General features: G+C 38.1%; 1 protein-coding gene across 1 annotated transcript; it reads right to left on the bottom strand.

Annotated features, from left to right (window-relative positions):
* Positions 1 to 16,785: 16,785 nt before the first annotated feature.
* On the bottom strand, positions 16,786 to 25,127 carry LOC137400398 (uncharacterized). Its single transcript, XM_068086726.1, has 6 exons — positions 25,073 to 25,127; positions 22,685 to 22,882; positions 22,359 to 22,586; positions 18,180 to 18,377; positions 17,145 to 17,342; positions 16,786 to 17,018 (listed from the first exon to the last, which is right to left on the bottom strand). Exons 1-6 carry the CDS (start codon positions 25,125 to 25,127, stop codon positions 16,786 to 16,788), a joined length of 1,110 nt encoding a protein of 369 aa, XP_067942827.1.
* Positions 25,128 to 25,412: the final 285 nt, after the last annotated feature.

Genomic DNA, 25,412 nt, shown 5'->3' with positions numbered 1-25,412 from the left:
TATAGGACTAATTGGGTTATGGCCATCTACACTCAGGGTATATCTGAAAAAGGTCTTTTGTAATGGCTAAGGTATGAACTTCAGCAATGATATGATATTTTATGTTTAGTTTTTGAAAGTTACTGTTAAGCATAAAAATCCAAAACAAGATTTGATTAATTTTACAATACTCCTCACTTCAAACTTTGGAAAGAATTTGGAAGAGTGTTGTAGATCCATGGTTTTTCTTTTACAATGTTCGTCCATTTAGGAACAGTGATAACAACATTTCTGTATCCTGATATGTCTACCTTGACACTTTCTTGCTTTACTAGTGGTTGATCTGAAAACAAACTAGAGATTAACAACATATTTCACAATTAAGGGGTGAGTACAAGGCAAAAGTTCTACGGATATCAATTTACATTACGACATGGTGGATCACTAAAGTACTTTTCACTAAGTATTTACAGTGACTTCTGACTAAATAATTAAATATAATTACTTGTACATGTATTAACTATTTATTAAATGTTTAATATCTATATTTATAAATATTTATATTTCACTATTTCGCAAAATAGTAGAGTGCTTCAACTTGATGTAAATTATGGCATAGCAGTGCTGAAATAAAATAAAACCTTCATGTAGATGAACAAATTTATTTGAACTAAATTTAGGTGATGTAGTTGAGTTTATTTGAGTCTTTGCAGAATTGCTTTTTATATGGCACTGTATAAAAATCTACTAATGCCTGATACAAAAGTTTGTATAATAAATATACATGCAACTCTATTATTTGTACAGCACAATATCAAGTTGATATTGCTTTTTTCATATAGTAATATGAAATATGCATTAAGGAAATATTAATAAAATACGACAATGAGCTCAAGTACAACATGTATCAACGTTATAGCTCTTGATAAGTTGAGCATAATTTGGCACCAACCTTTGTAGAGAAATTAATTTAAGCTTCTGAAAATATTTTTTTAATAACTGATTGCTATATGTCATATTGGTACAAAAAACAGTTACTCTAAATGAGTAATTGCTAATTCATTGCAAAAAAGTTGGGACAAAATTTCCTAGATCGTCAGTCAATGCAAAAAGTGCAAAACTAAAAAGAATTTTTTATGCAAAATACAAAGTGGCCTTTGAATAGAATTTTTGAAGGTTCTTCATAGCCTTTGCCTAAAATATTTGAGTTATTAAAATGTAACTCAGTGCTTGATTATAGGGAGAAGCATTCCTACAAATTTCCGAGCTAAATTAGGTTATCACGTTTCTTTTATACCCGCTAAAAACTTATCACACTGATAATAAATGTATAGTAATACTATTATGCCATTGTTGCGATGATTAAAGTTTTAGGCTGCATGTTTAAATCTCAGAAGAAGAAATGTATGATGCTTTGAGATTTTCAAAAATTCAGGTCCAAAACTTATACAGGTTAATTGATGCGCAAATAATTGAAAGACAATAATAAGATGTATCAAATTGGTACATAATTTATTTAAAAGTGGTAATAATACGTATTAAAGCATTCTCACAAAATTACGAACTATTTTATATGCAAACTATTCAAGCAGTAAACTATAACAGAAACTATTTACCCATTGTCACACCAGAATAGCAAATTTTACAATTACAATATATGTTTAAAAACTTTAAAACTTGTTAACTAAAGCAAGGGAAAATACTCACAGATTACTAAAGCAATAGAACTAAAAAGACCCAATGAAGAACATTTTAGAGATAGTATTAAATATACTCACTGTACCCATAGACTTGGACCTCTGTAAGTGCTACTCCTTTATAATATCCAACTAAAACAGCAAACGATCTAGTGTAAGGAGTTCTACCATCTTGACATGTAACAGTGAAATCAGCTCCCAGAGGATCCTGCAAGTGCCTGCATGCTTTCCATCCGTCTGTGTTATTCTTTGGTGGTTGACTGGAATCATTGTGGTTAGTGAAATATGTTACCTGTTCCATTCTGCTAGCTGAAACCACAATAAACAACCATAAACAAACATTATAATAATATAAGCAATTGTTTTTATTGAGGAGTTTAAACTGTATAATTGAGTAACCTCAAATCACAAAGTTACAGCTTAGGATTAAACTCAGACAGATCTTTTACAACATACAGAAAAAGTTGCTTTGATGAGTTGAGATTGAAAGGTTAGACTTGAGTTTTTTATGACCAAACATTAGCTTAGTTCTCACAAATACTAAAAATACATTGATAGAAAAAGGTGTTGTAAAAACTGAGACAACAAAACTAACAGCACCGATGCAACTGCAATGAAGGGCTAGAGAATAATAACGTGGTACGCAAAATGCAAAACTACAATAACTATTAGAGAAGGGAAGTTTTTTTTTAAATGAAACTACAATCGATATCAATTATAGATCAGAACAAAACACTAAATTGTAACATTAGGCTTTGAAAAGATAAACTAAGATTGGCTAGTGTCGATACCACAAGAGTAAATTTTGAAACACTGATTTTATCTCTATCATACGCGTTAGCTCTAGGTTTATGATCTAAATGTGTACCAGTAACTATTAACAAACATTAGACTAAGCAAAATAACTATAGAACTTACAACACTCTCCTTCATCGCAAGACTTCCCAGATCTCACATAAATTTTGGCATATTGAAAGATGATGTTTTTCCCAAGGTCTACCTTCCACCATTCATCACGTTTTAAATATGTGCAGCTAAACTTATTTGTTAAGCTTCCATCAACAGCAAACTTTGACCCATACTTAGTCTCATCATCATCATATGTATTAGCCTGAGCTGTGTGCTTACCCAGAGCATGATTGTGTCCTAGAATTATACAAAAGTTGCAGTTTAGTAAGGTATGAGTTTAATTTGTCTGGAAGTTGACACTCGACATTCTTATCTATATGGTGATTCTAACTAAAACAGTCATATGTAAAACTTGATCATATCCAGAACTTTCCTGCAACAAGATAATATCCATTTTTTTAACATAAAAGTTAAAAATTACCATAGTCAATAGTGTTATGCTGCACACAATGCTAACTAATTTACTGGTAACTTACAAATTAATCACATGTGAAATGTATTTCATAGCTAATATTAAAGCACTGATTCTAAACTAGAGCCAACAAGAAGGTTTACAAGACAATCGCTAAAAAGTGTATAAGTTAACAAGCATTTAATACTATTATATAAATATACTAGCTACCTGAGAAAAAATGGAAAAGTGTGTGCTGTTCCTACTAGCTAGCTACCAATAAGGGCACTTACTAGGAAACTCAAAAACTTGCACTTCCTTCAAAGTTAGGGTATTGTTAGTAGGTCTTGTAGTTACTTCAAGGTGTCTGATTGAACTTTTAGGATCAATACTAAACACTGCTACTGGGTTGTATCCACCAGTACCAAGGAATGTCGATAATTCAGTCCATTGTTTAGGCATAGTTTCAGAAGTCTGATCAGCTGAACTGAGCAAATTCATGTGCTGGAACCTCTCCTCTACAAAAAATGAAAGAGTTCTTTAGCACTTTCATTTTTCATCAGCAATATTTATATTAACGAAAATGTTGAGAATCTTTCGTTAGTTCTGTTTGGAGTAGACAGTCAACAAATGAATATGTATACAAACTATGACAACAAAAGATAGGCCAAACAATTTCCATGGCCAATACTACCAGAGCGCAAATGAGTGTGCAGCAGACTGATTACAAAATAGGCTGATCTGGCACCTTTTGAAGTAAATAAAGGCTTTAACAGGCTACTTTTTTTTATTGTTATCTTTTACCTACTTAAATGACTAAAGTCTATAAAAAGGTGCTAGTTAATATAAAGTTCATAATTTAACGGTGTCACAAATTGTAGCATTAAATGTGGTAAGATGTTAGATATAATTTTATATATCATATTTTAAAGGTTTTGTACGCTGCCCTTTACTACTCCCACCAACATAAGACTCAGTAAAAAGAGTGTATACATAAATTCTGTTTCGTTCATAAATGGTTACAATCAAATGCATGTAACAACAATAAAAAAGGTGCAAACAGCTCTGCTCTCTTCTGTGAACGTTCCTGCTTATATAGCAGGCAACCCCGCCACTTGTTACACTTGGTTGTACTGGGCTGGACTGTCTCGGCTCGGCTCTGCTCTGCTCTGCTCGGCTTGGCTCTGATTGACTTAACTCTCTTCATCTCGTTATTTTGCTTGACTGAGCACGGCTCGGCTTAGCTCAGCCCTAGGCTCCGCTTTCTGTGAATAACATTCCACAACACCTTTCCCTTTAACGATGACCACGGATTCCAACTGTCATGACCACAGATTCCAACTGTCGTGGATACTGTTCACTTGCAAACCAAAGTCGAGCCAAGCCAAAGCTGAGCCAAACCCAAACCAAACCCGAGCCAAAGCTGAGCCAAGCCCAGTTGGGTCAAGTCCATCTAAATAAATCGAGAGGCAGGGTCACCCACTATGTAAGCCTAAATTTTTGTGATACAGGACAGAGCTGTTCTGGACCATCAGTAGCTCCGGCTACTGACTGTGCCAAGGTTGAACAACCCCGGAGACGTACCAGAGCCACACAGGATTTGGTGAACGCTGACGGATGATTTCAATCAGCAAGAACTAGACAGAGAGAACTTCATGCACGGGAAGGGCCTGTGGAGACACAAAATTACTATCAGTTTTTAAGTGATGCCAGCCCCAACGTTTTTACGATCCCGGGTACCACATACGCCCCTCTGTGTAAGCGGCAAGGACGTAACAGGAAACGAAGGACGGTGACTACCGAATTTTCCACCCAAAGACACCGATGACCACCCTACAGGACTAGACAGTCGGAAGCCTGCCTTAAAAACAGCAGAACCAGCACTTTCTCCACCTCAGAAGTGGCAACCTCAGGAGCCTCGGGTCTACCCTAGTCGCCGGCGGCCCAAAGGACTAACTTCACCCTGTTGCGAAAAGAGAGTACCCTAAGCCTCACGGAAGGTGCTTTGGATGACACTACTATGGCGCAAGCTCTCAGCCGACCCCTCTCTACCAGCTATTTTCCTGTAAGAAAAGTGGAGGGAATGCCCTTCCAGATTCTCCTAGACGCGGGGTGTACTACGAAACTGCTAAATAAACAGGTATTTGACCGACTACCGGGAGCCATACGAGACCAGCTCGAGGAGAGCGACAGCCACGGCTTGCTGGCTGACAAGACGCAGCTCTCCTTTTAGGGGATAATCTAATTGCCAAGGTGTCTGAGAGATGTAAAGACGGTTGAAGTTTTTGTAGTCAGTCGCCTAAGTAAAGATGCCATATTGAGAATGCTATTCTTTGTGGCCCATCAGTGTTTTCTCGAGTTTGAACAGCTACTGGTCCGAGTGGATGGCAGGCAGCTATTACTGAGTAGAGTGCAGGTGATCAGGAGGGTAGTGGTACCAGCCCAGACAGAGATGGCAACACATTGTTGCAACACTACACGGAATCACTGCCCAATGGGGCTGATTAAAGGATTCCCCGACGGACCCCAAGTGGCAAGCAGCCTAAATAAGCCGGGACCCAAGAGACATGTCATCACCCGGTGCATGAGCTCGATGGAACGGCCATTGACCTTCCGGTCTGTAGCCGCTATTGGTGCCTACACGGGGGTCAATACCCCAAAGGTCAAGGAGGATGACTCCTTATTGTATGAAGCCGGTCCAATTTCAACCAATGAAGTGCCGGCTCACATTGAGGAGTTATTTCAAGTGGCCCGAACGAAATGTGAGAGGACAAGCCAGATGGCGAGGTTGGCCTACCTGCTGAGTCGGTATGCCACCGTGTTCAGCACAGGTGACGACGACATAGGAAGGTCCTCTGAGGTGAAACATTCTATTCCACTCAAGGAAGGCACTCGGCCAATCCGGCAAAGGGAGAGTCCTGAATATAGACAGAGGAGGAGCAGGCCGTCTTCAATGAACTGAAGCCTCCAATCTTGGGCTACCCAAATCCCAGGAGGCAGTACATCTTGGACACAGATGCCAGTAGATGTAGAGTAGGAACCGTATTGTTCCAAGTACAAGAGGGCTGCGAGATAGGTCATTGCATATTACAGCAAAACCCTCATCCCCTCGAAGCACAATTATCTGCCATCATCAGCCTGTCATCCTTCCCACCCCAGAGTGGGCCAGGGCATGTGTTTGTTACACTGTGGTCTCCCACATAGCTGGGAGGCAGATGGCTCACCATCTAGCACAGCCCTGTGAGGCCACGCATGCCTCCAGCACGTCGTCCTACCAAATGCGTAGGGAACCTTGTATCTGGTTTAGTATGTCCAACTCCTTGCTACCTACCTTTAAGTGTTCAGCTGGCACCTCTTCTTCTGGGGCGATTGCTCGATACATGACGACCACTGGTTCCTGCCCTGTGGCCTGTAGTCTCACCAATTCGCATTTTGGTCCTGGTTCACGTGGTGGTGCTGGTAGCCCATCGGAAACACCAATGGTACTCAAGTTCAATCCTGCCACGGTTGGGGCGGGAGTCCTGTGCAAGCTATTGGTCGATGTTTCGGAGTATGTGATGTTGCCCAGAGCCAATCCTGCTCTGTCAAAAGTGGGAGTCCCTTCCAGGCAACTGGTTGATACCCACATAGCTAACAGTTCTCTTTCTGGAGCCAACTCTCTCTGTGATGGGCCTCCGTCTCTCTGTTTATTGTTTGGGCATTGTCAGCAGTCCTCGCAAATTTGCCTACTCAGACCAACTGCATTTGCATATTAGGTTCCCGCTCAGTGTTCCAGGGTAAACTGGAACTTCATCTAGATTTTAAACCACTGGGCCACCGGGTTCAAAAGTTCCCTTGTCCCGCACAACTATTGGAAGGATGCATTTAGAGCCAGAAATGCTTCACTGCCTTGACAACTGCGAGCAACTCCCTTTTAGTGATGCAGTAATTGCGAGAGTGTGAGAGTCTTGCTGTAGTAGGCAATGAATTTTTCATGGCCTTTTTGCTCTTGGGACAGCAAAGCCCCCACCCTGCATCCACTGGAGTCTGTATCCAGAATATACTTTTTTTGGGGATCTGCACAGCCCAAGATTGAGGCGAAGCTGATGCTGACCTTTAATTTGTTGAAGATGATCCACTATTCCTCTGTCCATCTCTAGGCCTATTATTTTGCCGTCAGCTGGTGCAAATGATGTGCTATCGTGTTGAACTCAGGGATATACTGTCAGTAGTAGCTGACTGTTCCGAGGAATTCCTGAAGTTTCTTAACCCCACGTGGGTTTGGCCACTTTGCGATCGTTTGTGCTTTAGTGGGATCAAAGAGAACTTGTCTTTGCTTACCATGTGGCACACCTTTGGCTGTAGTAACTCACATTTGGAGGGTTTTAACTTCAGTCTGGCTTTGTGTAGTCTTTGGAAAGCCTCTTCTATTCGGTGCAAGTGCATGTTGAAATCGAGGTTTAACAACAGCGTCCTCAAGTAGAGACTGTGCAGAACGCGTTCAGTGAGTTTCTGGAAGGTGGCTGGGTCAGAGGTCAGCCCGAAAAGTAGCACTTTTCATTTCTACAGTCCAAATCGGGTAAGGAAGGCCAATCTCTGTTGGGTCTCGGCATCCAGGGGCACTTGCCAATATCTGCTCACCAGGTAGAGCATACTGCAGTATCGGCTACCAGACAAAGCATCCAAACCATCAATCTATTCCAAACTGTCCAATCCCCGTGTACGTGCCGATAGTGATACCGGATTGGAGAGTTAATGGATGTTCCGCTATGTTCATGCACCGAATGATGACATGCCCGTTGAGTCCAGACTGATTTAAGCTACTCGTCACTGGGGGTCCGTTCGGGAATCCTTCGATCAGTCCCATGAGATCGTAAATCTTCACAGTGATGGAACAATGCGTCGCCATCTCTGTCTGGGCTGGCATCCCCACTTTTCTGACAACCTGTACTTTACTCTGTAACAACCACCCAAGTTGGTCTGGCAGAACAACTGCCTGCAATCTACTCGAACCACCGGCCGTTCAAACTCGAGGGAGCATTGATGGGCCACAAAAAATGGCATACCCAGTATAGCATTCTTGCTCAGGCAGCTGACCACAAAGTCTTCTTCCGCCCTTACATCCCTCAGCCGAATTGGCAACCAAGTTATTTCATTGAAAGGAAACTGGGTTCCGTCAGCCAGTAAACCATGGCTGTCACTCTGTGGCTACCGTGGTCCCGTACAGCTCCAGGTAGTCCATCAAAGACCCGCTTATTTAGAAGGTTCGTGGTGCATCCGGTGTCCAGAAGAAACTGAACAGGCGATTTCTTCACTCTTCCTGAAAGAAAATAGCTGGTAGATTGAGGTGATCTAGGGCTTACGCCATGGTGCCTTTTTCCGGGGTGTGTTCGTAAGGGTTTGGAGTACCTTCTCCTTGTAGCGGGGCGTAACCGGTTATGGGGATCATCCAGCATCCAGAGCCGACTTGTGGCCCCATCGGCCACCGTTCCTGGAGTGAAAAAAGTGCCACCTCTGCCACTTGTAAGGCAGGTTTCCGATGGTCTCACCTTGTGGAACTGACTTTGCTAGTCTTTGGAATCATGGGCAAGGAGGCTTTGGTAGTCACTCCCTTACAATTCTAGCTAAATTCTGGCCGTTCGCATGGAGGGGCATTAACTGCGTCCTGCATAGAAAAAGCGTCGCACCTGGCCTTGTTCAAGAACTGATAATAATTTGGTGATTTTACAGGCTCTTTTGACAGGCACGCAATTCTTTAGGTTAAATCTTGCCGGGCTAGACCGCTCGTCAGCGTTCCCGAGTCCCGGTTTTAGCGCCTCTCCGGGGTTTTTGGCTTTAGCACAGTCAGCAGCCGGAGCTACTGCTGTGGCGTCCCCTCATTTTCTGAAGCCAGTTTTGAGTAGCAGTTGCAGTTTTTCTGAACATGTTCTGGGCTGCCACAACTCCAGCAGAGAGTAGTTGGCTGGTTTCTTTTTCTGTCCAAGAGTGGACTCGCTCCTGTAGCCATTCCACTTTCTCCATAAGGAATTGGACTAATCTGGCCAGTTGGTCAATGACCTCGGTCTCAGCCGAGTTCACTTAGCCAGTCAGTTCTCCCTCCAGGGCTCACACCAAAGATCCAACAGGTTTGCATTCTCCTCTTTAAATCTGGAGGTAATCATTTTTCGCCCGTACAACATCTGCCAATGTGGACGTGTGTACGGCAAACAGGTGCCGTAGCAGGGAATGGTCCCCAAGTGAGCTGCAAAACGCTTCCATGGCCATGTTATTCTGGTGAGGGTTCAGAAGGTCTCTGTACGCGGTGCATACCAGCCTCTCTCCTCCATGGCATGCTCCTGGAGCGACGTCTTTTTGTCCTGCCGGAAAGTGTGGAGCCGGCTTAGTGCCTGCCTGGCACTAAGTCAAATCTTTCCCGAAGGGCGTTGATATCGGGTTCATGGTTATCGGCCCGCCAACAGTCCTTGGCCTGTTTGCCTAGTGCCTCTCAAAGATGGAATAGCACCGCTCCTTCTGCCCAAACGCTAGCATCGGCTGTCTCCAGGAAAAGGGCAATAAACTCTTTCACATCTTCTTTTCCCGTGTATTGGGGAGTCTTGAGTCGTCGTGCCCGTTCATTGGGCTTTGGCATCAGCAAGACTCGTTCCAATGCCTCGACTAGCCAGTCGAGTTCCAGATCAGCGTTCTGTGCCCTTCTGTTTTTTGTGTTTTCTGGCAGGAAACTTTCAGCAGGTTTCTGCCCTTTTCTAAGGCAGTTCTTCTATTGTGTCCATTGCTGCAAGCAGGGTGTTACACGACTCTCTTCGAGTTTCTTCCTGTTGCCAGGAAGTTCTTCCAGTAGGAGCTGTGCTACAGTTTTTCTGGCAGGCCCTGTCCCGTGTTGTCTGGGTTTCTTTTTACTGCCACTTTGAAGGCAGCGGAAAGTTCATCTAGCAATCAAGTAATCCAGTACGGGTTTTGGGGTGGAGTTTATTTGGGATCGTCTAATACAACCGCTGCCACCAGTGTAAAGGTTTTGTACACTGCCCTTTACTACTCCACCATCATAAGACTCAGTGTAAAAAGTGTATATGCATATTTTGTATTGTTCATAAATGGTTACAGTCAAATGCATGCCACAACAATGAATCAGGCACAGAACAGCTCTGCTCTCTTCTGTGAATGTTCATGCTTATATAGCAGGGAGCCCGCCTTTTGCTCCACCTGAATGGACTTGGTTGGTTTTGTTTGGCTTGGTTTGGCTTGGCTCAGCTTGGCTCTGAATGGCTTAACTCTCTTCATCTCGTTGTTCGGCATGATTGAGCACAGCCCGGCTTAGCTTAGCCCTAGGCTCAGCTCTCGGTAGATAATATTCCAAAAAAATATTAGTTATCCTATTGATTGTATGCTTTGATCTTGCATGTTATTTAGCTAATCACTTCCTTACTGATAAGTTGTATTTAATACTAGGTAAGTTTTCACTTGTAAGTTCTATGAACTAATATTGCACTGCAAAATTACAAAATAAGTATAATCAATTATTAACTATTTCAATCGATATTATTCTACATATATTGTGACACCTAATGGCAGTACTTCAGTATTAATGCATATTGATTACTATTTAATATTTGACACCAAGATGAAAATTTAATTTTTTGTTGAACCTTAAACTCACTAAAAGTTAAAAACTAAAATAACTCTTTGACTTCACATAATTACCTTGATGGTGGTTTTAGTTATTGCTTTTTTGTAATTCAAATGAGTGTTTAACCTTGCAGATTTTTGTACAAATGTATACAATTGCTACAAAACTTGAACTGCAGCTAGAACAGTCAGTTTTTAAAAAATAACAATTTCTTCTCATAACACCTTTTGAAAGCACTGTTGTTCAAGCTCATCTGTTTTATTAAACGTCATTATTACATTTATACGCATTACTTTTATGCATTTATTCTGGCAACTGTACTTGTTAGCAAAGTGATGATTAATTATTATCTATAAGAAACGTGTTCTTAATTAATTCAACATTATCGGTTTTTTTTCTAAACTATAGTTGATTTAGTTCTGAGTTGACTGTTGACAGTTGAACAGATAGGTTCAGCTTTTTTTGCTCTTACTCAATAAGCTATAAAAGCTATTAATTAGGCTACTTATGAAATTTACCTTCAATCTAAACAGTTTACTAGATAGTAAATATACAATAATAAGGCAGTTGGACTATTTAGAAAAAGGCTTGGACAATCTAGGGAGTGGCAATATCTACATGAATAACCCCCAAATTAGGTAAGTTTTTGTTGCATAATGGGCAAAAATACTTGCCAACAGGGCAGTTCTACTGCAGATAGTCCTGAAACAGATAAGAACACAATACTACTAGAAAAGATCCTTGACCGCCTGACTGCTATTAAATCTAAGATCGATGGAATAGAGGAAAAGATGAGTGCACTAGAAACAAGTATGAACTACCATGCTAAATTAGCTGAGTTGCTAGAAGTCGATGTTAAATTAATTAACTCTAAAATACTTAATCTGGAGCTGAAAGTAGAACAAAACGAAATTTCATTAAACAGCAAATCAATAGAAATCCAGGGAATTCCTCACCACACCAACGAAGATGCAGTGAAGATTACTACTGCCATTAGTGAAAAGATAAAAGCTGACTTTGAGGCCAACAACATTGATATTGTGCACACAAATAGAAGTAAAAAATCTTTAATAGTTCGTTTCCTGCAAACACATGCAAGAAATGATTTTATGAGCAAATACAAGAAATACTCATCACACCTTACAGCAGCAGATATTGGCTTCAAAAACTATACATCACGTATCTATATAAATGAACACCTCAACTTTCAAACAAGAAGTCTTGTCTATAAAGTGAGAGAATTTAGAAAAGCTAACAATTATAAACATGTGTGGACAGTTAACTAACGTATCTACCTACGTAAAGATGACGGAACTCCTGCTATATATGTGCAATCTACCGATACTCTGTCCTCACTAAACTGATTGTACTCTCATTATTAACTTGTGTGATCTATAGCATTGAAATGGCAGATTCAAATAATTGTGCTAACTATTCAGTTGACTCACTAAAAATTTTTTCAAATAAACCTAACAATCTAGGATTATTACATTGTAATATATGCAGCTTGAGCAAAAACTATAATCGACTTCTAGAATTGTTGTCTGAGATTAATTTCTGTTTTGAAGTAATTTGTCTGAGTGAAACATTTTTGTACGAGGACCAACACTCTTTCTTTCCGCTTTCTAATTACTCTTTTGTAGGACAAAGTCGAACTACTAGATGTGGAGGTGTGAGAGTCTACGTGCACAGTGGCATGGTTATAACTGAAACTATTACAGTAGAAATCTCTGGGGCAGAGGCAGTGTCAGTGAGGCTTGTGGGTTCTGGTAGAAGAGTGGTTCGAATTACTTGTATTTATAGAAGGCATTCATCGGATATGGGTATGTTCTTGGCAGACCTGGACAGGTATTTGGCAATTTGCCGTGATCGCGGTGGCAGCGAGGTTAGTCATATTATCACGGGTGACCTTAACATTGATACTCTAAAATCAAGCTCATCTGACTATTTAGATATCATACACCAATATAATTTTTCTAGCATTATCTCTATTCCTACTCGTGTTAATAATACCTCTCAAACTTGCATTGACCGTATTTTGATCAAATTCTCTGCCCCCAACTTAATGTGTGGGACCATTCTTAAAGATACCTCAGATCATATGCCCATTTTTGCAGTTTTTGATAATATTTTTAGCACTAATAAAAATATGCTTTTTTCTAAGCGATGCTATAGAAATTATGACATATTAAAAATGCAGAAAACTCTTGGTAATGTGGATTGGAACCTCCTTGTTTATCATTGCCTAGACCCTGACACTGCTTACAATAATTTTGAAGACAAAATTTTGGAAATCTTTAATCACTTTGCTCCAGTAAAAGAATTTGCCATGTTTAAAAGGAAAATATTTAAAAATCCGTGGATTAACCAAGCGCTTCTAAATGAAATACGAAAGAAAATGTGCTATTTCAAAAGCATAAAAATTACCACTTTAGCCCGTTGTTAAAACCTAGCTATATTAAACAAGTGTCTAGCTTAATAAGAAAGGCTAAAACTGACTATTACACTCAATTAGTAAATGATTTGACTGGTAATCCTAGAAAGCTATGGAAAGCTATTAATGAATCTTGTGGACGCAAAAATAGCTGTCATTCGACTATTGAAAAGGTTATAGATAATGATAAACACACCCTTTGTGAACCCTTAGATATAGCAAATTCTTTTAACACTTTCTTTACTGAAATAAGGCCAAATCTAGCTAAGAAAATTCCATCCTGTCCAAGCTATCTATACTCTGAGTAAACGCAACATAAACCATTTACTTTCCATCTAATTGAGGCTGACTTGGTTGCCAAACTCTTAAAAAATCTAAATGAGCACAAAGCTGAAGGTATTGATGGCATTCCTGCAAGTTTAGTTAGGGATAGTGCGGACTACATTGCCGCTCCTTTAGCGCACATAGTAAATCAATCTATCCTGACTATAGTTCAGTGCTTTCTAAAATGAAATGTGCCAAAGTTTTACATATATATAAAAACAAAGGTAGTAAATCCAGTCTAACTAATTATCACCCTATTTCCATACTCCCAATTTTTTCTAAAGTGTTCGAATCAGTATTAAACACCCAGCTACAATTTCACATTCAAGAAGAAAATATAGTATCTAGCTCCCAATATGGTTTTCAATCAAACAAAAGTACTCACCATGCTTTAATAGAATTTGTGAACAATGCTTTTGCAACGCTAAACTCCAGTTTGGTGATTATTGGTATATTTATAGACTCTTCGAAGGCATTAGATACCCTTGACCATACAATCCTTTTGCATAAACTTCAAAACCTAAGCTTTGAATACAACACTATCGACCTAATAAAACACTACCTAACTAATAGAACGCAATGTGTAAATGTAAACAAAGTCACATCTCATTCTCTAAACATTACCTGTGGGGTACCCCAGGGATCTATCTTGGGTTCTACCTTATTCCTCCTCTATATCAATGACTTAGTTCAAAGCGCAATTTCTTTTGAAAAAATTCTGACTGCAGACGATACCACTTTATTCTTTGAGAGTAACAATCTAAATAGAGACATGGCTCAAATCAACCTGAACCTAAAGAAGTTAAATTTTTGGTGTTTGACTAATAAACTGGCGTTAAACGTAGATAAAACTAATTATATGATAATTAAAAATCCCCAAAATAAATTTCAATTAAACGAAGTGGTTTATTTCAATGAAAGACAACTGAATTACTCAGATAATGTTAAATTTCTTGGAATTATCATTGATAGCTCACAAAGCTGGAAAGACCATATTGACAGCCTCCGTTCAAAACTTAGACAAAGATTGGGTCTGATTTATTTAGCATCAGAATTTTTACCTAGAAATGTTTTGATTTTGCTTTACAACAGTCTGATCAACAGTAAAGTTATCTATTGTATTGAGGCTTGGGGAAATGCACCATGGAGTCACCTAAATAAAATTTTGGTAATTCAGAATCGACTATTGAGAATAATTTTTAATAAACCCCCCACCTACCACACTTCTGATCTTTACAAAAAAGCAAATATTCTACCTATTCATGAATTATATATTTTACGTATTTGCACATTGGCTCACTCTGAATTTAAAAGCTAGTTTAAATCTAAGCCAGATCCACCTTATGATACCAGAAACTCTCAATTTTCTCTTCCCTTGCCACCTTCGACCTCCGATTTTGGTCACAGGCGTTGTGCTTACCAACTGGCGGCTGCCTGGAACGGACTGCCGGTCGGATTAAGGCGGATTAGAAATCACACTGTTTTTCAAACTACTCTGAAACAATGGCTCCCCTGACTCTCTGACATGTCTCTGACATGTCTCTCTGACATGGGCTCTGCACCTCGACTAGCTACACAATTGTGCTCGTGGGCCCTCATCATTAAATATAGATTGATTTTTCTATTACGTTTTTATTTATTCTTTGATGAAAATACAAACAAACGAGTTTGACAATAACTTAGCATAACTCTGACTAATGCATTTGAAGTAGAATTGATTTGGAGAAGCAAAACATTGATGTGAATTCAAATGCTTTTGCAGTTTGTCTGATAAAAAACTGTTATAATGTAAAATACTGAATATTGATGAAAAATTTCTGAGAAAAAACATTTACTGGAAGTTGAGAGTAGCAAGTGTATGCTGTTGGTGCTAGTTATTCAATTGCAAGTAGCCTGATGCAAAAGAAATAATTTTTATGTTAGTTTATTCCTCATTAACATTTTCTAAGCAGCTTTTTACTTAAAGAAAAAAACACAATTTGAAATTTTCTAAATGGAAAGGTCATGGATTAAAACATAATTTAGGGTTCACTAACAATCTCATACATAAAAAGCTGTTGGCTTCTCTTTCTTTTTTATTTTAATCAACCCGTGTTCTTTTTGAAGCTATGTATTAAAAATGTGCTAGAAGTTCGCTGAAGTTAGGGCCAGCTTCCTCCTCAACCTTAGAGCTGCCGTCTTAACCAAGCCGATCCATGGCGTAGGAGTTAGAAATTACCACCGCTGAGACTTTTGGTCAGCCAAGGGTCGGCTGTCACAACCAACATTCTATTATCTACCAAAGAGACTGAGCCACACAAGAATGAAAAAAGTTTATAAGGAGCTCAGATGAGTCAAAGAATGCAGAGATCTCTGGCAGTCTCTTGCATGCTGTTTATTGTATGCACACATTTGAATTGCTTGTGTGACAATATCCATTATTACATATACATTTTTTACTGAAATGCACTCCGTGGTTTTGAATCTTGTGGAGCATTAAAGGTAGCTTGGCGTTTTATTTACATCTGTGACAGTGGTTGAACCACTGATCCCAGCGCCACCACAAGCGGTGAACCTTTACTTGTTTTAACAGAGGCTATCCTAGTGATAGTAAGGTGAGAGTTGTTTAAGTCAAGGCTATCCGAGTACTAGTAAAAATAGAGCACCAGATAAAATGCTTTGAAATTAGACCACTTTTTGATTACAAGGATTTTTAGCTGCCTAAAGGGCAGCCTGCTTCCAAGAATCTGCATGGCACTCTGGAAAGGGATAGCAGTAAAATGAACACTAGATACGCTCGAAGTGCAAATAGAGACGCTTATTGTTTTGCTGAGGCACTAAAGAAAATGAAGTTGTTGCCCCAGCAGCCAGCTTGCCAGGGTAAATCATATCAGTACAATGTATTAAAAGCCTAGGATTATTTCATCAGTCATTGCTAGATAATGGCAGAAGCAAACGGTTGAGCGGAAGCAGATGCTTAAAACACTTCCCAGAAGCTCTGCGGGAGGAAGTAGATAACTATAGACAAGTCAACTGAGTGAAAACTGTCTTTGAAGCGCTGAGAGCACAGTTTGGCTATGCGGACTTAGTGTGCAGTGAGAACCATGTAGAGAACCGAAGCCATAAACTTCCAGAAGCATGCTTGCCAAGTTGACCGGCTAGTCTGTGTAGCTTTCGGAGAATTGCCAGGGCCTTTTAGGGTAAACAAGACCAATGAGCTGCTTTGTAGCACAGAGAACCACTTGAGACTCAAGAACTATCTATTAGCAGTACCGGTGAACAAGTGATACTCCTTAGAAGTTCGCCCACATCCCTAAGGAATTGTGGGATCAAAATGCTAGCTATATGCAAGTAATTAACGAGTCAACACAATTCATTTTATGCTATTCTTTAGAACTGAAGCAAACTTTTGAGTTTAACCTATTTATTAATATGTTAATTTTAATCAAACCAATCCCAATATAGCTCACTACTTACTATAGCCATAGACCTTGAACTCTGCTAGAGTGACTCCTTCATCATTATAACTAAGCGCAGCCACATGCCTTGCAAAGACTCCTTTTTCAAGCTTGATATAGCTAGTGCCTCCAAATGGTGAACTATAGGCGCATCTAGATGGCCATTTATCTGATATGGCATAAGGATCTGGAGGTGTGGCCTCAATTGATGTCAGGATATAAACTTGTTGTCGATGAGGTCTCCCTAAGGACATAACACAGAGTCTAAGAACCAACAGCCTATCGTACGATTATAAAAAAATAGCTTGGCTCCTCAACAAGTTTAAACTTTAAAAACTTGAATAAAAAGAGATGTTTATAAATATCGTACCGCTCTTGCCACTGTTGAGTTCAACTTTGGTAATTTCATACTGCTTGCCTAAATCTACCATCCACCATTGGTTAGCCTTTGCTTCAGTGCGAGAGAAGTCAGACCCATCTGTGTTTCCATCAACAGCTTTTTGGGCAAAGTAATCACTATTAGAATAGTTGCTACTTTGTTTGGCAGGTTTGTTTAGTGCTAGGTTGCCTGCAAACAGAGTAAAACTCTCAACAAAGGTATGTACATCTTTACACCAGGACTTTGTTAAAGTACCTTTGTAAAAAAAAGTAGTTGTTTTCTATGGCGGTTGAGCCATTTAACATTTATAATAAAATGAAATGCTATGTTTTTGGGAACATATCTTGTTTTGCCCTCAGCCATTGAAATCATAATATGAGTTTTATTAGCAATGCTATGAAACATCATGTGGGAAACCAAAAGCTTAGGACAACGGTTACGAATATCTCGTTATATTAGAAGATTGCTACACAAAACATGCAATTGTTGGTCATAAAAGTAAAAAACATGTGTTAACTTAAAATTGACTCACAGCATAAAAGAAAAACTAATTTAAATTTTATTTTTGTATTTGAAAGAATTTGTAGATTAAGATGTATTTAGTATTTATGTAAAATGGAAAACAATGGAAAATACAAAGGAGAGAGAACACTATTGTTACTTTGAAGTGCGCAGAATAAAATGAATGGATAAAATAAGAACATGGCATGATAGCCCTAAATAAATAATCAACTTACAATTACAAAGGACAATTTCAGTAATTCTTATCTTACCCCTAAAATTAGTCTAAAAAATGAAAGCTACTATATAGAGTTACAACTTTAATCATTATCTATTTGATTAGACTAGCCAAGTATTAATCTAAATTTTTATCATAAATCTAAAACTTGTTTTGTAGCCTAACAGAAGCATCAGGTAATGTATAACCCTAATGTAGTAGGAAGATAGCATATAGTAATTTTTATGCCAATTGCGTTACTAATGTTCACAATAACCACTTTTATTCAAGTTAATAAATACTCTCACTTGCTTCACCAGTTCCGCTATAGAGCACTACTTGTGCCACTGATCTGTTTTTTCCTAGATCAACCTTCCACCAGCTTTTATCTCCATTTGTGTGACTAGATTCAAGTTTTCCATATAGGACACCATCTACAGCTTTTTTCGCGACAAGATTACCATAGGTGGTGGACTGAGAAGCTCTGCACTTGTAGGCTAGGTTTCCTGTAACAAAACCAGTCATTATTGTAAAATCTAGAGTGAAGCATTTCTCAAAAAACATAATGTAAGAATTCGTTGTATTGACTGATCAAGGCCTGAGACAATGACCATTATAAAACAAGAAAGTTAGCGGTAAAAATTACTCTTTTGGTTATATGAACATTAGATACTTATGTTATTAGAAGTTAAAAAATTAACATGTTTATATTGATAACTGAAAACTATTAAGTTCGAAAACGAATAAAATAAAATTTCAGTAGAGTTTATACAAGCTTACCAAGAACATTGAGATAGCTTGAAATATAAAGTAATTCATTATTTATTATATAAACTAAACATGGATAACAAAAAAGTTATAAAACTTTGTTTAACCATTGTCCAAGCAGCCTATAGTTCACCATTTACATATTGATTGTAGGGCAATTAATAGTCACTGTCATAATTACAGCAAATTATACTTATCCTTGTTTCTAAGACTACTGTTATACGGGGAGACAGAGAGCAGGTTTATGTTGGTAATTTTTCCCATATAACATGATCTTTGTTACAATACTATTTTTAAGATATTGTTTAGCCCTACGTATAGAGGACATATTATTTGATCTAATAAGGTACCTCAGTATCATTATTCCAACAGAGTGACACTTGTTGAGAGATGTCCTAGTCTTACTCCCAAGGCTGGTGTTGGTCAATAGGCTAGCACTAAGTTACACATGGCTTTTAGTCTTTACATACTTTACGTATTGACCAATAATCTCTAATAATGGTAATAAACAATTTCAAAGATAAAAATTATTTTTTGTAAGTTGAGAAAAGTGAATGTATACTGTTGGAGGTAGTTATTCAATTGCAACGAGTGGAATGTAAAAGCAAGACGTTAGTTCATTTCACATAAACATTTTTAAGCAGCATTTAACGTAGAGAACAACCTTATTTAAAATACTGCTCTATGGAAAGGTCATGGATTAACAAAAGAGTTTAGATATTAATAACAATATGATGAATACAAAGCTGTGAGTGTTTCTCATTACTCTTTTACTTGAATCAACCAACTTTCTTCTGTAGCTATGATAAGAGAAATGTGGCGGAAGATCACTGAAGCACGGGCTAGCTTTCTAGCTAACACCAAGACCGATGTCACAACCAAGCCAAGCCTTGGCCAAATGGGCCATAATTGAAACGATTGGTCAGCTGAAGGTTAGCTATCAAGATCAACATGCTACTATCTACCAAAAGGGCGGAGCCAGACTAGGACGAAGGAGTATATAAGCAGCTCAGATGAGTTAAGAAATGCAGAGATCTCTGGCAGTCTTCAGAATGCTGTTCATTGCACGCGCACATATTGAATTGCGTGTTTGCCTATATCTATTATCCCACAAACAAACACAAGTGAATCGATTGTTTGGGAGCTTTATGATAAATGCATATGTGCACACAACTCACGAAAATTATTCATGAACGGCGTCCCAAACCCTTGTGCCAAAATCTCATCAACAAATTCAACAATTTTTCTATAAAGTCTTTTAAGTATAATAACGATACCAACACATAAACCCATTTAAATATATTACCAAATCTTTGAAATTTTTAGACATTATCCTAAAAATAACTCATCTGATTGGATTATACATAAATAGGCAGAATAATTTGGCCTAAAATCGCCATTATAACTTGACAAGCCTTTTTTAATCAAAATTAGGACCAGCCAACGAAATGCGGATAAAGCCGTGCAACAGAGACTAGAACCCTTAAGTCGTGCGCATTTTACAAGAAAACGTGCGAATTTCACCAATTTATGGCATTGTCCAATTGCCAAAGGTTTATGTAATTAACATAGAAGTACTGAAAAGTAATCGTTTCTTTTTTGCTTATTTCAAAGTAACTGATATTTTGGACACTTATAATGAGTACTTTGGCATTCCAACTGATGTCCAAAGCAGTGAAAGTAAAAGAAATGACAATGATACTTTTCTAACAATTCAAATAAGATTATTACAGTAATTAATTATAAGAATGATTATTCGATATTATGAGTTTACTATAAGATTTAATTATAAGAATAATCATTCAAATTTGCAAGATCAAAGTATATAGGAACCGATGTTGGGCAATATGTTACTGCTATTATTTTTATTTACTTTGTTGATGATACTACGGCTGTGCCCAAAATCGCGGTACTGCCAAGCCGTTTTTAATATCTGCAAAATTTAATCATAGGCCTACACTTTCTTATAGATATACAGCTATTTCTGTGACAACCAACCAAAATCTGTTTAGATCTGTTCAGCATAATTTTTTGCATATAAATACAAAAATCTAGATAAATATCACGACTTCTTGATATTGGTCGCTATGGCGTTTTGAAATGTAAACAAATATGTTCACTGGTTTTCGTTTCTCAAACTTCAACACCTGTTGTCTCAAAAGTATGTTTTCACACTAATGGTAAACATGCATTAAGTTTATTGACCATAAAATCTGCTGTAATTACGTAAGATGGAATCAAAATTTTTTTGCGGAATAACTGAGAATTTTCTTGTTCTGCTAGTGTAGATAACTCTAAATTTTACACACCCAACTTAACCATGGTTTCTGTGATCATGATACAATTCTTCACTTTGGTTACAGATTGCTGTCAAAACCATTCTGCATTCAACACAACCAACTTTCAAACTGCGTATATTACACAGCAGCTTGCCATTTTACTTCTAATATTGCATTTCTCCTATTGCAGGGGAGAGATATAAACATATATTTTCCTTTCATTATTGCTGTTTGTTGTACATACCCAGTACATTACAGCTACCATTGCAGTTATCTATGCAGTTATTATATTGCACTGCAGTGCCATTTGACTGCAAATATTGCATTTCTCAACCAGAAGTACCCTTTCTTTTTTTTCAATATCACTTAGATCGTGGGCTGTATGACAGGAGAATTTGTAGTTAAGTATATATTGCTTACTGAAATACACTCATTGGTTTTAATTTTTGTGGAGCAATAATGGGAATCTGGTGATTTACTTGGCACTTGGGACAGTGGTTAAATTGCTGATCCTGGCTTCACAAAAAGCGACAAACCTCTGGATGTTTTAACAGAAGCAATCCTTGTGATAGCAAGGCAAGAGTATTAGAGAAATGATAGCTGTAAAACTAGACCGCCTTCTGATCACAAAGATCAAAAGGCAGTTTGCCTTCAAGAATCTACAAGGTAATGTGGTAAAGGCTGGCCATAGAAAGAACCCAAGATAATCTCGGGAAGCAGAAAAAAGTGCACATCATTTTGCTGAGGTGCTACAGAGTATGATGTTGATGTCCTAGCAATAAGCTCATCAAAGCAAACCACTTCAGTACTCTGAACTGAAAGACAGAATACTTCATCACCCAAGTTTAAATAGTGGCAGAAACAAATGGCTAGAGCGAAGCAACCCGCTCACTCCACTTCCCAAATAATCTGCAAGAGAAAGTAGGTATCTGTAGACACGCCTATTGAAACGAGGCAGTCTTTGACCTGTTGCAAGCTCAGTTTGGCTTATATCCCTAGCAGGCTTAGTGTGAACTGAGCACAACGAGGAGAGCGAAAGTCACTACATTTCTGGAGAATGCCTGCCAAGTGGGGTGCCTAGTCTAAGTAACTTTCAAAGCATTGCCAGCAGCCTTTACGATGGGCAAGGTCAAAGAGCCATTTCACCACATAGGAGACTACTTGGGACTCCATCGCTATCTGTTGGCGGTCTGGCAAATAGGTAATACTCCACAAATACTCTTGCATGCTTTACCTCAGAGGTCTGTACCACATCTCTCAAGAGATGTGAGATCAAAATACTATGAAACTTACTACAAGTAGCTAAATGCAAGCAAGTAAATAGTCAATACATTTGATGTAAGCTATTTTTTAGAAGTAAAGTACAATAAGAAATTGAGCCTATTATTTGCTAATGTGCTTATTTTAATCTAACCAACCCCAATACAGTTAACTACTTACTATAGGCATAGACCTTGGCCTCCACTAGAGTGACTCCTTCATCATGAGAACTAAACACAGCCACATGTCGCACAAAGACTCCTTCTTCTAATATGATGTTACCCATGTCTCCATATGGTGGATGATGGTAGTACCTAACGGTCCATTTTTCAAAAGTGGGATTAGGATCTGGAGGTGCAGTTGCCTCATTTGATGTGAGGATGTATATTTTCTGTAGATTATACTTTCCTAAAGACATAACAGATTCACAAACAGTTATCTTGTGAACCTACCAGTGTCAAACCTTGAAAACCTGAATAAAAGATGTTTGTAAATAATTATCTTACGGTCCTTTCTGTTGTAGAGCTCGATGTTGGTAACTTCATACTGCCCTCCTAAATCTACCATCCACCACTGGTTGGCCTTTGCCTCAGTGTGAGAGAAATCAGACCCATCTGTGTTTCCATCAACAGCTTTCTGAGCAATGTAATCACTATTAGGGTAGTCACTGCTTTGTCTCACAGGCTTGTTTAGTGCTAAGTTACCTGCAATTAGAGGAAAACTATCAACAAAAGTATATACATCTTTAAACCTAGAGTTTGTCGAAATACCTGTATAAGGATAAAGTGAATGTTTTCTATGGTATTTGATTCTTTGAACACTCATAGTACATTGGAATGGTAATATATCTTGTTTTATTATCATTCATTTGAGTCATAAGATGAGTTTTGTTACCAAAACTATGAAAAATCATGTAGGAAAACAAAAGCATAATGATTATGAGTGTCTCATTATATTAAAGTAATAGTACATAAATACAATGTACATGCATTGATGGTCGTACAAATATAAAATCATGTGCCAAACTTGTATGCTATAGAATACATGTTTTATGACATTTTCACAAAGCCTCACTAATACTTCTACATTTTTATAAAAATGTATACCAATGAATTAGAAGATAATATTTTTCTATGTCAGAAACCAATGTTTGACCGAGCTTTTTTAATGCGGAGTTTTGTGCATAATACATACGATATATGCATGAGTTCAGTATGTTAACGAGTTGCCTACTTTATGTAGACTGTCACTTAAAACGAAAGGAGCCACATCAAAACATGCAAATCCGTGAAAGGCAATTGATGGCGGACATAAAAATACAAATCCTTAAATTACTCTATCTAGTTAGCCAAAAATACCAATAAATATTTTGTGACAACACAACATAAATGTTTGTCAAATACATAAGATCTCACCTGTTCAAAAATTATAATTGATAAATTTTTTGAAAAATATCCTGGAGACTTTCATGCAAACGGAAAGAAAGTTACTACAATGTAAACTTTGACAAACAAGTTTCTAGCTTACTTCATGGTGAGCTCTTCAGCAAGTAGTACTTACTGTTGGCCATAGACTGCGCTTCAGCAAAGACCAATGAAGCAACTAGTAGAACGAATTGTAGCCCAATCATCATTTCTTCAACTACATCTTCTACTACGAGGCATAAAATTGGCAGCAGTTGAGCATGGAGGAAACTATTTTCCTATCTACAAGCAAAATGATAAGGTTTCTATGCTCTCCACTACTCAGTCTAAACAAACAGTAGATAACACTTGCTATAAATGATAGGCTGGTATTATGCTAATAGATTTGGCTTGGATGGCTCCAATAAAAATGGAACTGCTTGACAAACTATGTCAGTATTGTTCTAGTATCTGGTTTGGGGTGTGTGGATGGCGACAATGAATAAGTGTTCTCGTAGGTGGAGATTTGCTTTATTCGTCTAATTGTGCCCAGTATACAGGAAAAATGATGTGCACAAATAGAAAAAAATATAGAGATTGATTTAAAAGACAATAAACAGGCAAATGCATTAGTTGAACTGAATATGTATAGTACAAACACTCACAATAGTTGGGAGATCCGCTCCAAATACTAGTATAACTTGCCCCAGAAGGTGAGATACATTAGCTTTTGTGATAGATAACTAGCTATTGCTGGAAAATAACAATTAAGCTACTTTTAGCGCGTGTACAAAAGGTCATTAAAAAAGTTCAAAGTTACATGTAGTAGAAAAAATATACTTACTGTTAATGCAGATGTTCTCACTCTAAAGTTATCTTTACAAACTAGCTAATGAACGTTGTTTGACTCTGAACTGCTCATATTAGCTGAAGTGATAAATAATTCCACAGCTTTTGATAAAAAGCTTGGCTTGGTAACTTGAGCAGAGATAATACTATTGCTTGTTGTAGCAATCCTGAAACACCGGAGGGGTGGGGTTGGCAGAATTTAGACAAATTTCTGACAATATTTGATAGAAAGTATATCATAATTATGAGTACTTAACTTAAAATAGCTAGGAGGCAATGCATTCATGTCCAACTCAACGCAATTTGGAAAAAATAGCCTGTTGTTAAGGTAGAGTAATGATATTAGATTGACGATAGAAAATGAGGGTGTGAATAAGAAAAAAATAAGAATGATAAGGATGCAGAATGATGTAGTAAAATGGTTGTTAGTAAAACTTGTAAGGATGCACCACCAATATTTGATTTGCGAATGTGCACCTATCTACTGAGGGAACTCAATCAACCGGAAATAACAGTTAGTTTTTGAACAATCAGCTTCAACGATTTTTTTTTTGCGATATAATAATACTGCTCTACAGGGCTCTCTTTGAAGGGTGGTCAGCTTTTCTGAAGGGAGTGATTTTACACTTGGCTCTTACGAACCTGTACCAAAACTGACCGTCAATGAGCCTCTACCTGATATAAGCCACAAACCCATAAGCCTGGCTGCTCGCATCAGACAGATTCAGATCAGGCTCTTTTTTAGCATTGGCCAGAACCAGGTTTCCATCAAACTCCCACTGAGTGAACTCAAATAGCACAGAGAAGCAGCATGCCCAGCGTTGTGTCGGATTACTTGGTAGAGGTGTGTTCCAACCTAAATTCACATTCCAGCTTTCTCGGAGAAGAATCTTTGCTCAGGGTGAGAATGCACAGTAGATGCTTAAAGGATCATACAGTTTAATAGTCTGCTTCAAGACTACCCGAGTTAGAGTACCAGGCA

Source organism: Watersipora subatra, chromosome 7 (genome assembly GCF_963576615.1).
Source record: "Watersipora subatra chromosome 7, tzWatSuba1.1, whole genome shotgun sequence".
In the NCBI taxonomy this organism is placed as follows: domain Eukaryota; kingdom Metazoa; phylum Bryozoa; class Gymnolaemata; order Cheilostomatida; family Watersiporidae; genus Watersipora; species Watersipora subatra.
This window is presented reverse-complemented; position numbering and strand designations above follow the sequence as displayed.

Coding starts and splice junctions, on each gene's coding strand:
- LOC137400398 (XM_068086726.1), bottom strand. CDS start 25,127: ATGGGTTTGTGGCTTATATCAGGTAGAGGCTCATTGACGGTCAGTTTT. Junction 22,883..25,072: donor GACGGTCAGTTTTGGTACAG/GTTCGTAAGAGC, acceptor CTCTAATTGCAG/GTAACTTAGCACTAAACAAG. Junction 17,019..17,144: donor ACTCAACAGTGGCAAGAGCG/GTACGATATTTA, acceptor TTATGTCCTTAG/GGAGACCTCATCGACAACAA.